At 39.8% G+C, this 16,624-nt stretch overlaps 1 protein-coding gene across 4 annotated transcripts in view; it reads right to left on the reverse strand.

Moving 5' to 3' along the window:
• Positions 1 to 6,954, reverse strand: part of nlrc5 (NLR family, CARD domain containing 5) — a 33,520-nt gene extending 26,566 nt beyond the window's left edge. For 3 of the 4 annotated variants that reach the window (XM_039615382.1, XM_039615383.1, XM_039615381.1), the window contains exons 1-8: positions 6,164 to 6,266; positions 5,697 to 6,046; positions 4,822 to 4,872; positions 2,974 to 3,063; positions 2,046 to 2,231; positions 1,698 to 1,852; positions 1,030 to 1,161; positions 334 to 649 (exon numbers count right to left, since the gene is read on the reverse strand). In XM_039615382.1, the coding sequence (XP_039471316.1) occupies positions 334 to 649; positions 1,030 to 1,161; positions 1,698 to 1,852; positions 2,046 to 2,231; positions 2,974 to 3,063; positions 4,822 to 4,872; positions 5,697 to 6,046; positions 6,164 to 6,258 (1,375 nt within the window). In that variant the 5' untranslated portion in view covers positions 6,259 to 6,266. Of the gene's footprint in view, positions 1 to 333; positions 650 to 1,029; positions 1,162 to 1,697; positions 1,853 to 2,045; positions 2,232 to 2,973; positions 3,064 to 4,821; positions 4,873 to 5,696; positions 6,047 to 6,163; positions 6,267 to 6,847 lie in introns of those variants that run through there. The other variant, XM_039615384.1, reaches the window with a different exon arrangement.
• Positions 6,955 to 16,624: the final 9,670 nt, after the last annotated feature.

Raw genomic sequence — 16,624 nt, forward strand, 5'->3', positions numbered from 1 at the left:
AAAAATATTAGAGACAACTTTGGCTGTGGGGAAAGAGGGAGCTAGATGTTTTCAAGAAATGAATAAACAGCAGAGATCTGGTGTCCAGAAAACCATATTTTATCAGTTAATACAAAAAAGTAGTAATAAGTGAATTATTTCATGTTTTCTAACTACAATAATACTATTATTGTATTGCCTTGATTATATATACTAAGCACCAACTTCCACAGAGAAAAATTAAGTTAATACAGAAGAGCCAAAAACAACACTTCCTCAAAACTTTACTGAAATAAATAAAACAAATAAATAAAGCCCAACGACAATGTAAATACAAGTAAATAAAGTTTTCACCTTTTGCACCAAAGAAGTTGTCTACATACTCCTTGATCTCATCCTGGTCCCAGCCCAGCAGCTGGCCTACTTTATCTGAAATGCCATCCAAATCTATAAGATCCCGTACACGACAGGTGACCAGCACAGTGCTTCCTGGAAGAATCTGGCGATTTAGCAACCCTGAGATGAGGTCTGCGACAGGCAGAGGATCTTCTAAGTGCAGCGGTTTCCTCTGCACTTCTTTTTTGCTGAGTTTGCTGTGAAACTCATCATAGCCATCCAGTACCCAACAGCTTTGCTCTGGATTAGTAAGGAGGTAGTCGATAATGGCTCTCTGTTCAAATGAAGAATAAGTTTAGAATGTGAGAGCAATTGAATGTAACATTTTCCCAACATACATGTTTTTTAGTTTCACACTTTAGCCTAATGAGTGCAGGCTATTACGCCTTGCCAACCACACTAAGTGTTTTCATACCTGCAGTTTGTTTACTCTGGCCCAAATCAGCTGATGAGTTCATGAAATTGTAGCCCTTTTCCCATGGATTCATTTTTTTTCTTACACAAACAAAACTCTGATCTTCCATTTACATTCATTTTACCACTAATATGGTATGATATTCTGTCATATCCCAGAATGCAAAGCATAGCTAACTATGTTTAGTATCACAAATGTACTGTTTTATAACAGGTACTACTCAAGCATTACATGCGTACCTTTGCATCTTCTCCCCCAGTTGGAGGGAGGTAGTATTGGAATAGCAGCTCTGATAGTGAAAGAGGGCGTGACAGTAGGTTGAGCTGACGAAACTCCAGCAGGACAAACACAAAGGATGAAGGGACAGGACCCTGGATGAGATGGAGAGGAGAACAATTGGCAGAGGGAAAAGAGTCATATCAAATTCTGTTTGCACAGCTTAGGTAGTGCCACAAATGTGAAAGTTGTAAGAAGCATTCACTGGCTCCAGAAGAAACAAGTGTGCAGTTGAAAAACGGCTGAACAAGTAGCTGCCTGATAGTAGCAGGAGCTTCTTTACTGTTATTCTTAATGCACCAAATTAATAATTTATTAACTAGGTTTTTCAAATAAACAATGAAAATGCAGAGTTTGGATCATCTGCAACCTCTGCAAGGTCAGTGATGGTTCCTAAGCCTAGAGCATACTGTAATAATGATAGCCACAATAAAGCCAGTTTAAATCAGTTATATTTAATATGGCCTTTACATACAGTATGGAAATATAGCTGCCCTATGTTTTTATATCACTAGCATGCAAATTCTGGGACAATGGCTCTTCCTTTATTCCTCTGAATACAAATAAGATCAGCACTAGCCATACAGATAAACATCGAACATGCCTGATAACGCAAATAATTAGAACTTACTAATCCACTCGCCCACTGCTGTCCTAAACAGGATGTTAGCAGAGTTTTTCCTGATCCCGTCTTGCCCACCAGAACTGTCACTTTACCCAAACATCCCTGGAGGAACGTCTCCAACGTCACTCTGGACTCCAAATACCCGTAATCCCCATCGGGCTCTGAGTTTGGTGAGAAAGATGTGCAGCAGACTTCAAATATTCATGATTAGGTAAGTTTACATGAGAAGCTTAGAACATACAAAGCTGCTATTATTTTATTTCTTTGTGTACCACAAGATACTTTTCAAAAAATCCCTTTATTTTAAAAAAAGCCCAATCATCAACTGGTACAATTAGAGGAAGTCTTGCTGACCAGGTGTTCTGCCCCCTCTGTCTGCTGAGCCAGGGGTTTGATCAGGTCTGTCTCTGCTTCTGTTTGCCGCTCTCGGGCTGACCCATACATTCTCCAGCTGGACCTCCCTCACCAGGCCAGCTGTGAGTTGCTTCCATCTCTTCAGCAGGCATTTCTGCACTTCACTGATGTACTGCTGCCAGTGATCTGTGGGTGGAACCCATTAGAAAAGTTAGAAGTGAAAAACAGATAATCTCTTTACAGTGCAATTGTCTTGCTTGGAAATTTCAGCCACTGGGTTTCATGTTGATCTTATTTTGATATCTAAGACACAGGCCCGCTCTGACGACATCAGCTTCCCACAGTACACAATAATTGCTCAACTACATGAAGCAGCACAACTAAACGGTAAACTTAAGACTTCCTTATCAAAATCTAACTGAATATCTGTGGGATGAGGTGTAACCCTCATCCATGTAAGCCCAATTCCCCTATTCCCTACATACAACATAAAAACAATTTGCCGCCAACACAGTGATGCTAGATACCACAGAACAATGTCAGAGTTCATAGGTCCATGTGCCAAAGGGGCAGAGCTTTTTTGGCAGCACAAGCTTTACTGCCAAGATAAGGCAAAGGGTTTCAGTGCTAAAAAAGTGATAAGTCCTTTAAAACTTTAACCTAAATTAGCAATACCACCATGCTGGATTAATTATTATGAGAACTAGATAAGTACTCGAATCCTTCCAAGATGGATCCCAATCCTTCCACTGTCAGCTGCACACTTACTGTATTGTGTTTTAACTCTTCCTAGTTTCTTATTATAAACTCTTGTTTATGTGTTTTTATTAATAAATCAATGAATTAAATATTTCTCTTGGCTGGTTTGTGTGATGGTTTGAATGTAGCTGTAACGCATGAATCATTAAGAGTCACATGTGTATCCTACCAATCCGTGGGCGCTTGACGAGCCGCTGCTCGAGAAATGGCGGTGACGAGTTCTGATCTGTTACAGCAGGGCTAGAATTTTCATAACTGTCTGCAATACAGAAGACACAGAAAACATACAGTGCATGAAAACCCCTGCAGAAAAGTATAACATGCCAAAAAGGATGAATGCAATAAAGTGTGCTGCAAGATGTTCAAATATTCTGTATTTACACCTCTTAAACCTTCCTATTAGTTTCGAAATGATCTACACACCAAAAACGCAAAAAAATAAAATGCTGGGGGAATCCCAAAGTGAAACGAACGAATAAGTCACGTGAATTTTTTGATACATGCAAACCTATTTACAACAATCTTAAGCTTTTGGTTTCACTTTTCCCCTAAGTTTGTTTTCTTTGAGCCTTTACTGTAAACTAAACTGAGCTAATACAAGTGATTACTTAAATAATCAAGAAAAATGTAAAAACTAATTTAAGCTTTTCTAAAAAGAGAAAGAAAGAGGCATAACTACTGAGTGGCTGTAGAATGGTTATAGTGGTATTGTCACCATCAGGGTAGTGATGATTGTTTTGCAGCCACAGGTGATAAATGAAGACTATACTGCTCAAAAATGAAGGGAACACAGGTAAATATCAGTACAAACCGTTGTGAACCTATTTCACCTGCTTTGGTGCAAAGCACCAGTGAGGGGGCACCGGAGCAGCAACAACTAGGGAATGGTTTTGCAGGTGATGGAGAAACTACTGCTCTCTCCTTATCCCTCCTGAGTGATTTTCCTCTAGCTGTGCTTTTTCCTGTTGAACTTGTCACTGCTGATTACATGAGACAGTACCTGCATCCCATTAAGGTTCACAGGTCATCGCAAAAAAGTTTGCTGTGTCTCCCAGCACAGCTGCAAAACTGCCAGGAGATACCAGGAGACAGGCCATTAGAAGAGGAGAGCAGGACAGGGCACTAGAAGGCCATCAACCCAACAGCAGTAGCAGGAGGAACACAGCTAAACCCCTGAAAAATAACCTCCATTGACCAAACTGTCAGAAACAGACTCCACAAGATAGGTATCTCCTCTACTATCTTAAGACCGGGATGGAAGGCACAGCAAACTTTTTTGTGATAGCCCATATTGACGTGGCACACTGGAGGATCAGAAGTAACTCTTACAAACCACATGGGCTGCAGGTGCTATCTCATGCTACCAGCAATGACAACGACATCAGCTAAAAGAGTCAGTCAAGAGGTATAAGGAGAGACCAATGGTCTGCAAAACCACTTGCAAAACTACTTCCTCTTCTGATCGTCTTGCTGTTGCCACTCCAGTGCACCTCATGTCACTTTCAATTGCACTAAAGCAGCTAAAATGGATTCACAATAGTTGAAGCTTCCAAAATGGGCAGTTTGGTATCCCCGAAATTTAACTGACTTTGTGTTATACTACTGTGATTACGTTTTTACTTTTACTTTACTTTTACTTAAAAAAATAAAGTGAATGAGAGTTCAAAAACATTAACATCTGATGAATTTCATCTAGTGCCTCACTTTGGGTTTCACTACCATTTAATCTTGGCTTCTGATCTTATGGCTGAGCCTCATTTTACTTGGAAGATGCCTTGGGTCTGCTCAGTAAACACACGAAACAAGCCAGAGAAATGTGAGCCAATGTGGTCAGGCTGATGTAAAACCAAAAAAGAAAACACCAAATTATGGAAAATCACCTGCAGACTGCAAGTATATGTATTTATAGTAAGCTTAGAGGTGAAGTTAAGCACAAGTAAAACTACAGATCTTTACACACCCACACAATCATTCTGTACACACAGATATGAGATAGTGACAAACAGTGGTGATCTACCTGCGTTTGCTAGAGACACGTTCTCTGCGGCTGGAGACGGTACATCATCAGCTAAACATTCAAGCACAAAGTCATACTGTTAGCCATGCAGATAAGCACAATTATACTTACGTTTTTGATTACTTACATACACACACCATGGGAATAAGCATATTACCATTGGAATAAATAAAGTAAGTGGAATTGCTTTCCTAAACCCTGCCCTCAGTCATACTGACAATTTGTGGACTACACTTAAAAGCTGGGTCGGTACCAGGAAACCAATCAATTTAATATAAATCTGCCCAGTGGTCAAATATATATGAACCTGTATGTGTACATTTGCCACTGTGTGGATTACAGAAGAGCAACAATAAATTAAAACCTCTGCACCTAATTCTTTTTTTTTAAACTTTACTAAATATAAGAGATTAAGAGCTGAGCACACCAACCCTTATTCAGCAGAAATTAGTGACCATTTATACTAAATTTGGTGATTCAACAAGTCTGTTAATACAGTAAAAGTTAGTTCATGCTGTCATAGTGTGTTAATTTGGTGAGAAAACTGCTGACGCTCTGTACACTGTGGGGTTGATTTTTGGGTTCTTTCCGTATACAGTCAAATAAATGTAACCACTTCCGTGTCAACCTCAGTGGGTATACCCTATTCTCCTCAGCAGGCAAACCTTTAACTGGTATTGTATGCATGAAATATGTATATGTATGCATTTGCTCACCAAAGAAAACTCTAATTGTAAGACTGCTTTAAATTCCCTTTCACATTGTTCTACTGTTTTGACAGAATACAGGACCTGGACGAGTAAAGTGAACCTCAAAGTGAAAGTGACTGACGACTGCAGTGTTTTGGTCAGAGACAAACACCACTTTATACTCACTGCTGTCATATCCTGCCACTGACATGAGCCTCGACTCCAGAAGCATGGGGATGTTCTCACACGAGAAGCACACTCTCTGAAGGAAGTTACGGCATCTTCGAGCACTGGCTGACCTGAAGTATTCCAACATGGTTTTGATGAGTTCTGGTCTTGCTGTTGCAGAAGAGCTTGAGGGGTCAACCTGATATTGGTGCCAAGCTTCACTGGGCATCATTTGACACAGCTCCATTATGACTGAGTGCGACTGACTGCTGAGGATGTGGAACAGTTCAATGGAGTCCTGAGCCAAGACTGAGTTCACATTTTCATGGTCAGGGTTGACCTCCTCATCCATGGTCAGACTCCATCGGCTGATACAAATAAAGAGGGGGAGACACACATAAAGTCACAATCTTACCTGTGAAATGCAGCTTTGACTGAAGGAAGCAAGTAGCAAACATGCAAATCATACATTCATATCATCGTACATCACTATATTTGTCGATGCTTCAAACCCAACACGGTGAGCATTAACATTATAATCACACAGAAAGCCACAAAGTAAAGCGATCGTCCATTGCATTTGCAGGAGAGCCCGTGCTCCGCACTTTATTCACTGGAAGTGAGCCACACATGGACAAACGCGGTCTTTTACGTCATTTTCAAAACCGTAAAACTTTTTAAACACGCCCTTGATAAACCAGTAAAAAACATTCTTCTATGTGTCCATCGGCCTCACAGATTTACACTTTAAACAACTAAAAGTGCTCCAATAAGTAAACAGCGTTAACTGTGCTCTAATTTAGGTGGATTTTGCTCATTATTAACGAAAAAAAGCGATTTTGAGGGACGTTTGAATCATTAAGAATAATTTGTGTGTGCGCGCTTTTTATACGTTTATTGTTATTATTTTATGTATACACGTCATACCGACATTCATTTCTTTTGTGTCGTTTTTAAACTTTTAATGTAAAAAAAAAAATCGACGTCCACTGCTTTGTCTCGAGCCTGTCCTCAAACGGCTTCGAGGCGAGGTCATTTAAGGTAACGCACATCAAAGACTGCGTCATTGTGTACAGCTCAGCAGAGCTAACAAACTCAGGCTGCACGGCCAAGCAAAAGTCTGCGACACAGGCTACAGTATATTGTTCAGAAATAAAATAAAGACTCACCAATAATACTTGGCGCAGATTGCAACTCAGCGCGGCCAGCCAGTGTCTCTATCATTTAAACCGAAACTCGTGGAATGGCTGGCTACAGTTTTTGTTTCGTTTTCGTGTAACGCATTTGGTGGAGTCCATGGGATACGCTGGACTCCTCCAGATGAACAAAGGAGATATAAAACAGTAGGGTTCTGGAGGAATGATATATTTGGGCATTCAAACGACTGCCCCAAGTTAAGCATGACAGGCAGAAATTTGTGTTAAAACAGTCCAGTGTGTCATGGGTTTTGCTTCACACAAGACATCTGATGGTAAGCGAATGACCATACCACAGGAAATGCCATGGGTGTAATAGTGTGATATCCCGTGTATTAGATGCAGGCAGGCCAGTGGGTTAGTACTGCTTGCTTTGCGCATCAAAATCAGGTTTAGTTTATTGGGTTATTCCAGTTCCGAACCCGTTTCTTACTGACAGAAGAGCTAAAGCTTTGGAGAGCGCGTGGCTGGCGGTTCGCCATGCTACTCCATGTTTTGCCAAAGAGTCTCATTCTGGACAAGATGCTCTTTGCATATTGTAGGAGCTTCTTAAACAAAGGCAAAATTTTGTAGCTGCTGCTATTTCTCTTTATCCCACAAATAATATATTAAAATGACTATGGACTGATTTTGAAGGGAGGAACCGACATTGCGTTTATTTTACATCATCCAAAACACACTGGTGCCTGTTATAATACATGAGATATTTTGTATAATGTTGTAAACTTCTCTCATTACTCCTGTTGTGAAGCTCTACAACGTCAAAAACGCCACAGTTTAAGTTTAGCGCTTCATAAGTGGACTTAGATGAGATAATATGTCATGTGTCTGCTCATTTGCTGGCTTATGAGCTGCAGTCACCCACCCCTTTTTTCAGACAAAGTATTGCAGTTTTACTTCTTTAAGTACTTTGGTGATTAGGTTTCAAAGGAACTTCAACAGCTGTCTTGTCCTTCAAAATCCCTGACCACATCGCCTGATCTTTGACCTCCCAGTCGGCACTCTTTCATTTCATTTTCTTTATTTGTCAAAGACAGTGTACAAAAAAAAAAACTAAGAAAAATTGCATTGTACCAAACATGATTGAAAATATTAACTGTGCCACAAAGGACCCATACATACACACTGTTAGGTACTCGTCTTTTATTTTTATTACTTTTCAAGATCGCTCTGTACAGCTTTTCAGCTGGCTTGTTTTTGGCACAGAGTTCCCCTCTGGTCCCAGAGGCAGCTGAAATAGCAGGACTGATCACCCAAATCAGTCCCAACTGCTCTACCAGCCTTCAGGCACTGCCCACAGAAACTACTGCCCCACCACTCCTCTGCAGCAGAGCAGACCACACCCCCGCCACATACCGCCATTGCCTGACTGAGGCGAGGGAGCCATCTGGCTGAGCCTATCCCCCCACGCCAGTGGGAGAAGAAATCCCCCATGATCATCTGCGCCCCCGACCTATGGACCACCTTTAACTTCAACCAGGTGAGAGCCAGATACCACTGGGTGATCTGGGCATCATTCATGCGGTGGAGCCATTGCAGCAGGGCATGGTCTGAACAGCGGGTGAATGACCGTCCCAGGATATAATAGCGAAATGAGTCGACTAGCCACCAGATGGCCAGACACTCCTTCTTTATCTGGCCTCTCTTTCTGACACTTCGCAGCTGATGTATACAACAGGGCGGTTGGAACAAAACAGCCCCCAGTCTTCTGTTTGAGGCATCAGTCTGCAGAATTAAAGGGTGTGAAAAGGGTCTCCCCACTGAGAGCCTTCATCACCTGCACAAATCCTGCTCAGTCCACTGGACCATATCTTGGACCCCCTTTCGGGTGACATTGGTTAAGGGCTGGTCAGCTCCTCAAAGTTTGGCACAAATCGTTGGTAATAACCAGTCGACCCTAAGAACCGTCTCACCTCTTTTTTGGTCTTTGGATGCGCGCAAGATGTGATGGCTGTAGTTCTCTCCAAATGCAGGCACAACTGCTTGCCTCTTAAGTGGTACCCGAGATACTGTACCTACCTCTGTCCAACTGCATACTTTTTTGGGTTGGCTGTAAGCCTGCCTGCCTCGGAGACTCCAGGACCGCAGCCACTCGCCGCACATGCTGTGGATTATGACATCATCCAGGTAGGCGGCAGCATATGCAGCGTGTGGATGCAGCACCTGGTCCATAAGGAGCTGGAACGTGGCAGGGGCTCTGAACAAGCCGAACGGAAGGGTAACAAATTGATACAAACCGCATGGAGTGGAGAAGACGTTTTTTTCCTTGGACTCCGCAGATAAGGGAATCTGCCAGTAGCCCTTGGTTAAAATCAGTGTCGTTAGAAAAACGAGCAGTGCCTAACCAGGAGCTCGTTGACTGGGGCATGGGATAAGCATCAAACTGCAACACTTCATTCACTTTGCGGTAGTCAACACAGAACCATAAAAACCCATCTTTCTTCACTGCAAGAACTATGGGGTCCTTGCCAAACCGCGCACTGTGCGACTCTTCTATTACTCCCATATTCAGCATCGCAGCCAATTCCTTCTCAACAATTTGTCTTTTATGTTCAGGTAGCCTGAAGGGCCAAGAACGCATTGTCATACCAGGGCGCCGTTTCAAAATGGTCCTCTATGAGATTTTTTTGACCGGGCAGGCAGGAGAACACATCTGCAAAATGCTGTTGCACCACAGCAACATCTGCTCTCTGGGCCTGTCGAGATGATCATCATAATGGAGGGAGGCGGCAATGGTGGAATGTGACACCTCCAGCCTGAACTGATCTCTCTCCTTAACCATGCTCACCAGAGAAACAGTTTCCGCCTCTCTCCATGCTTTCAGGAAATTATATATGTGTGGCTCCCCCCTGTCAAACCTTACCAACTCATAGTCAACATGCCCCACTCGCCGTGTGACCACAAAGGGTCCTTGCCACTTGGCGAGAAATTTGGAGCTAGAAGAAGGGAGCAATACAAGCACTTTGTCTCGTGGTGAAAATGAGTCTAAACCCTCTGTTGTCCTGTTCCTGGGCCTGGAGCAAATTCTCTTGTGACAACCCACCCAATGTGTGTAGCTTTGCTCTCAGGTCCAGAACATACTGTATTTCATTTTTAGCCGAGCTTGGACCTTCCCCACGGTTGTTTCTTTCCACACCTTCCTGCCAAACAACAACTAAATATATCAATATATCAATATATAACACCACCCTTTTGACCTAGTAGGCCTTTTACTTTCTCATCATCAGACTGAGACCATGATGACTGATGCATTAGTGAAGCTGATGCTATTTAATCCATGTACATAGACACATATACCATGATTTATAACCATCCAACAATCCATTCATCTATCTATCCATTTAATCTGTTTAGATGTGTACCATTAAATTTCTGTGAGCCAGCATAAACATGTGAGGTCACTGCAACTCAAAACATGACAGGAAAGAGTTAAATATATATTATATTACATAATCATTAGTAATTCAGTGACAGTCACCCCAGATGAAAAATTTCCATGTCATTTGCATCGCTCTTGTTTTTCTTCCCCTTTCCTCGTAGTGGGAGGCACATTCGCGTAGGAACCGATTTCCTCAGTTACTCCGGGCTTTTAAAATTTAGCTTGCTTAAGTGAAGACAACTTGATTACCACGCTCGTTGGGAAGAAATGAATTTTTAAAACATATCAGAAGATTAATAGGTGTATGTTGCTAGGAGCTTTGCGTTTGCCATGAATCAGCAATAACAAGCATTTTTACTACTCAAACCGAAACGGTGTGTTCTGTTTCACAATACATGAATAGTTAAGTAATAGCTTCCAGCTATCCAACCAGAAGTTTGAACAAACTCAGAGCTCTGTTGGAGGCTGCAGTGTGTTTTTTTTTAAGTGTTTGTGTCAAAGCAAACACTTTTATCTATGCACTTGAGCACAGTAACAGTTTCATTTCTTTTGTGCAGGGCAGTTTAACGTGACATATTTATTTTTTTTAAAATTGCATGAAAAGCTTTTGGATAATTTGTAGTATAGATATATTTCCTGTGAACAGTACAGAACAGTAAGTACTGTCAAATCAAAGGTATTTTGTGACAGGTGAGCAAGTGAAGCATGCATAGTATGTCACTAAACCATAAAAGCAGCATTCAGTTAGGTGCAGGCTTAACTTTGGTTAACTAACTGCAGTCCACCAGCTCAGAGACAGCTTTGTACCCTCTCATTCTTTAAACACATGCTCACTCTTACAGCCACCACCGCAGTAGCCTTTATAACTACTCATATTTCATGGGTATGACAGTGGAGCTCTAAAACATGCTGCACACACAGACCTAGCATGTGTGTGTTACTGCACTCCAAGTTAGCAAACAACTGGTGCACTCTGAACACTAAACCACACTCACGCAACAGTGAGGGCCAAAAATTCTCGCAGAGACTGGCACACTGGACATTCCTGTAAAGTTAAGTCAAATTAGTTTAGCTTGTTATACATGGAGGTTTTCTGAAACTACATTAACCTGAAGGGAATTAAAATGAACTACATCAAATTAAATGTTTGCTCAAAGTCATTCCAAATATTTTACAATCGTACATATGTGCCTGCATTTGCATGCAAAAGACCCCAGTAACTATACAATTTCCATATCAGTTTATTATTTAGAACAAATGACCTAAATCTTTCCAAAAAGAAAAACTGCCCAGAATTTTGTACATTTCCAAAAAAGTACTAAACCAGCAGAACAGAATCGCCTCCTTCAGACCATTAAATCGAATGTCACCAACCTCCACTGTGTATGTTCAGTCTGACTCTTTAAAACCTCAAGTATAATTGTTTATTTTAGTACAAAAAAGCATTTTCCCCACACTCAATTTGGTTTTCAAAGCAATCACTGTAAAATAAAACACACTAAAATCCACTGAGTGTTAAAACATCAGTAATTAAATGAGATGATGTTATAGGGACAAGCCCACTTATAGAATTAATTCAAAAGGCATTTATACCTTAAAATGTGACTGAAGACATCCCGTTTTTTCAAGCATTATAGACCTAAAGACCCTTTTCCAACATTTACATGTTTTGAATATTTTAAATACTTTAAATATTTTGCTGTGTCTTGTATTCCAGGAGGAGTATAGGCCAGTGTTCATCTGTCCAAATGCAGCAAGATCCAGCACGGGCACAAGGAGGATGAGGAGGGTGCTAATGTTGCAAGTCTCAGATCAACCAGCTGAGCGCTAAGAGCTGTGACTTTGGCAAGGTAAATAAATATATGTCAGTTTAGAGAATATCTGAAATAGCAGTAACCATACACTTTCTCTTTTATTTATATTATTATATGTAAATTGGATTTTGTTTCAATTTACTGTATCATATAATGTGGTAGGGTTTATGCTGAAAAAATAAAGATGAAATGGTTGCCCTTTAATTGATCCTTTGCCTTTTTTTAACCTGTGAAAGGTAGCTAATATAAGGAGTTAATACACCTCAAGCACAACCGTTTGATTTGAGAAGCACTAAGGATCTTGAGAAATATAAAACAATACCAGTTGTTTGTAACACATTTCTGTCACAGATCATCACTTGACCTTTATATTAAATATTCTTTCTGTCAGTAAATAAAAATATTGTTACTGAGTAGAACTGTACGGTAAATGTTAGCCACAATCCCTTTGCCTAATGTTTTTTTTGGCACAGAAGTCAGAAATGTAATGTAATATGGTAAATAGTTACTTAAATATCAATTAATTTTTTATCAGTTAATGTTATAAATCAGGGGTGTGAAAAGAATTTTACATTGCGGGCCACATACGGCCCACTTTGAACCATTGAAACTCCTTTTTCTGTCAGTGTAAAGTCACATATTTAACTGTGACGGTCAGGCCCCTTCCGGGGGATGGGGGGCCCTCGGGCCTTGGGCCTCTGGACCTAAGGCCTCGTTCCACTATGGTGCGGCTGGCTACCAGCAGAGCCCGTGGGCACGTCACTACAGCCCCCTGTGGCTTCTGCGCCATGGCTGCTGGGTGGCCCCACGTCTAGGGCTCTCCTCAGCTCTTCCCAGGAGGGTGGCATGGATGCCCCTCCGGTGGTCCTCCTCGGGCTGTCACGCTCTGGGGGCCTCTGGATGTCTGGGGCCTGGATCTCCTCCATGCCTGCTTCATGCCCTGGGGGATGGGGCTATGGCTCCCCACACCCTCTAGCTGATGGTTACATGGAGAAACCTTTTGAATACAAGCGCACTCATCCACACACGTGTGCATACAGGTATACACACGGGTGCTCACAGACACAAACTACATCTTTCTTGGCTGCTACCTCAAAGCACATTGTGCGCTGTCGGTCTTGCGTGCTACACAATAACATTCATTATTTATCATTTACTGTTAGTTACAGTTATCTAGGTTATTGTTGTGGTGTCGTGTTTATTGTGTTGCTCTCTTTTTGCTTGTGTTCTTTTTTTTCCTTCTCTCTCAACAGGTGATCCAGCTGATTTTTTAACTATTTTTTTCTTAAGTGTCTTTGCTCACTGTCCTTCTTCCCCTCTGTTTTTCTTTCCTTTCTTTCTATCTCCCTTTCCTAGCCCCTAGTCATGTCTGTCCCATCTGTAATAACTTAAAATAAAATAAAATAAATAATAATAACAATGGTCAATCAAATGGACCAATATGGCAAGGGTGTGATGATGATCCACTTGGTAAAGTAAATCCGTTGGGCATCTTTCTCGGCCTTCAGACAATAATTCTGATGACTAAAGAACCAAACGGGACAGGCAAAAACAAAAGAAGAAGAAAAAAAGGAATTATAAATACCTTCAAGTGCACATTCAGGTCTGTGAGACTCATTTAGACTCTCAGACACTGAGCTATTCAAAGACACTTTGTATAAAGTTTATTTGATGTAAATTTCAGTTATGAACTGTATAAGGTGTATAATGTTTTAATAGGCTTGCTCAAGTTTGAAACCTTTTGTCCCCCACAATGGGATTCGCTAAAAAATAAAAACGGGTATCACTTTAGCAAACTCATCTTTCTGCCCCCCTTCCTTTGTTCACATAATGGTATGATCCTAGTCTGTCTTCGCGTGTGATTGGTCGGATGGTGTGCCCATCAAAATAAAACATAAAATCCCACCCCTGTCAGCATGGATTCTCAGCAGGACTGAAGATTCTCACATACCAACCGGCCATTAATAAATGACATATGAAATTATCTCGTGGGTCAGATGCGGTCCACGAACCTTAAGTTTGACACCCCTAGTATAAATCATCCACACCACACCAAGGGTGAACTTCTTTCTGTGGAACCGCATAGCATTTTTATTCCTTGTTCCCCTGTCTCACAACTTGAGACAATGCTCCACATTTTGACTGGTTCTACTGGAGAAACACTTTTCTCGAATCTGGTTCTTATACACATAGAAAGGGAAGCCTTTTAATTACAGTCAAAGGAACATCGCAAGCTTTGCAGATTTTTAAAAATTTGATGGAAACTACTACAAAGAAAATAAATTCTGAGTATATTCTGCAAAATAGTTTTTTCTAGATGTTTTTTTTTGTTGAGTAGAAAAATATGTTGTGAAGTGACATAGTACCAAAGCGCCAAAGTTTCTAAAATTGTCAGATGTGCCAAAAAGAAGTGTGTCAGGCTATGGATGCACCCAAACCGAAACCTAAAAAAACGCTGAAATGAAAGTGAAATAAATGAGAAGCTTGAGATTAGAAAAACAAACTTAAGCTTCGTTTTATCATTATTGCACTTACTTAGCAAGAGAGTTGGAAACGTAATATATTTGTCCTGTACGTGCTTGATGACAAGTTCACATTGTTGCCGTGGCCTCATCTAGTTTGTTGGGATGCTAAACACACCACATGATAGAGCTTGCTGTCACTGTATCAGAGGATGAAGGAGTTAATCAAAGATACCTAAATGCCAAATTTCTTAGGTTTACCATCATCACAAAAGCTTGTTACATGCACGTATATATATATATATTATTTACATTAAAAAGTATTATTGACCAGCTCAAGTGTCAAAATAAACATTAGAGATTCCAAATTGCAAGACTGTGTTTTTACTGCGTGACAATTTCATGTGGAAATGTTTAAGAAGTTTGCCATACTAAAGACTGTGACATTTCAGTGATTGTATTGCACAACAAGTGGAATGAGGTTGACATTCAAACTGCAGTGATGTGCATGTGCCAAAAGTGGACTTGAAGCTGTGTCTGCAGAGTCGGTTGAAGTGTTAATAGGTTGACATATGAGTGTGAATGCCTGAGAGATATCTCTTACAGTTAATCACATGTAATTATTCGTATAATTTAGTTATTATGAAACTATTACGTAGTAACTCTCAATGACATTGCAAGTTATTGACGACAGTTTAAAAACTAATTTTTTGTTTGTTAATATTTTTAATTGAAATAAAAAATATATACATTAACAAAAGTTTGAAATATGTGTTTTTACTTTGATTGGTCCACCATTTGACAAGGGACTTGAATTGAGCTATTTTAAGTAGGGATTATGAACAATTCAGGATGTGCATTTGGTGATGGAAACATGACACATAAGATGTACGCACTAGCGACAAATGCTAAACTCATGTACCCATCAGCTGTCTTCCTGACCATATTTGGTTTATGTTATATATTTAACTTGTGTGTTGTAAGCAAACACACTGAATGCATTCATATCTGTGTATGTAGTAGAAGACATGTGAAAGTTGTTTGTGCAGTATATTGATGTGTTAAATCACTTTGGCCCAACAATTTTGTGCTTTTAAAATTATGAAGTGTATAAAAACATTAAATAATTAAACAGTTACCTACAAATATATGTATATAACTTTTTTCACTTATAAAAAAATGCATTAGACATTATGAAATTGTTTAATAAGTAAAAAGTAAATATGAAATACATGTTCTTATCACTTGTATATGTATTTATAAGTTTGATAGCTCATTCAAAAAGGTTTCTAATAGAAATATTGTATGCAACTATTTTTCTGTATTGTTTATTTATTCTTTGCTGTAATTAACAATAACATATTTTCTATCCACATAAGAAAATCTCCACTGAGTCCAGTCAGTCACCAGGTGGCAGAAAGCAAGAAGCAAGCAATATTCATGTTCAAAACAGATACGGGGTGCATATGAGGATGCAAATTAGGCAGAAGAAAATCAAACCGAAAAATCTGGATATCCCTGCATCACTGTAATTATCCTCATATTTATATATTATACATTTATAAAATATAATTAACATTTTTCATTAAAAAGATAGAATGCAAAATGACTTTTTACTTGAACTGGTTTGACAATTTGACAGAAAACCCCTGTAAATTTATATTTATGCTAATTTAAGTAGGGATTATGGCTGATGGAAACATGAAACATTTGATGTACGTACTAGCGACAAATGCTGAACTCATGTAACCATGAGCTGCCTTCCTTGCCATGTTTGGTCTATGTCATATATTTAACGTATGCTTTGTAAGCAAACACACTGAGTGCATTCAAGTCTGTGCGTGCTTTAGAGGATTGTATTTCTGGTGACATTATCATTATTAATATGAATATCAACACCTTAATTATTATATACTTTGGTAAATATGCAGTGTATTTTAATATTAATTAATACTAATTGTATATGTTTGATAAGTTATTGATAGCTCATTCAAAAAGGTTTTTAAAGAAACAGTCTGGAAATCTAACTATTGTCCTGCAAATACATTTGTCTGTTTATGTATTTTTTTTTACCATTACTATCAATAATATTGCT

The sequence above is a fragment of the Oreochromis aureus genome, linkage group 7 (genome assembly GCF_013358895.1).
Source record: "Oreochromis aureus strain Israel breed Guangdong linkage group 7, ZZ_aureus, whole genome shotgun sequence".
In the NCBI taxonomy this organism is placed as follows: Eukaryota; Metazoa; Chordata; class Actinopteri; order Cichliformes; family Cichlidae; genus Oreochromis; species Oreochromis aureus.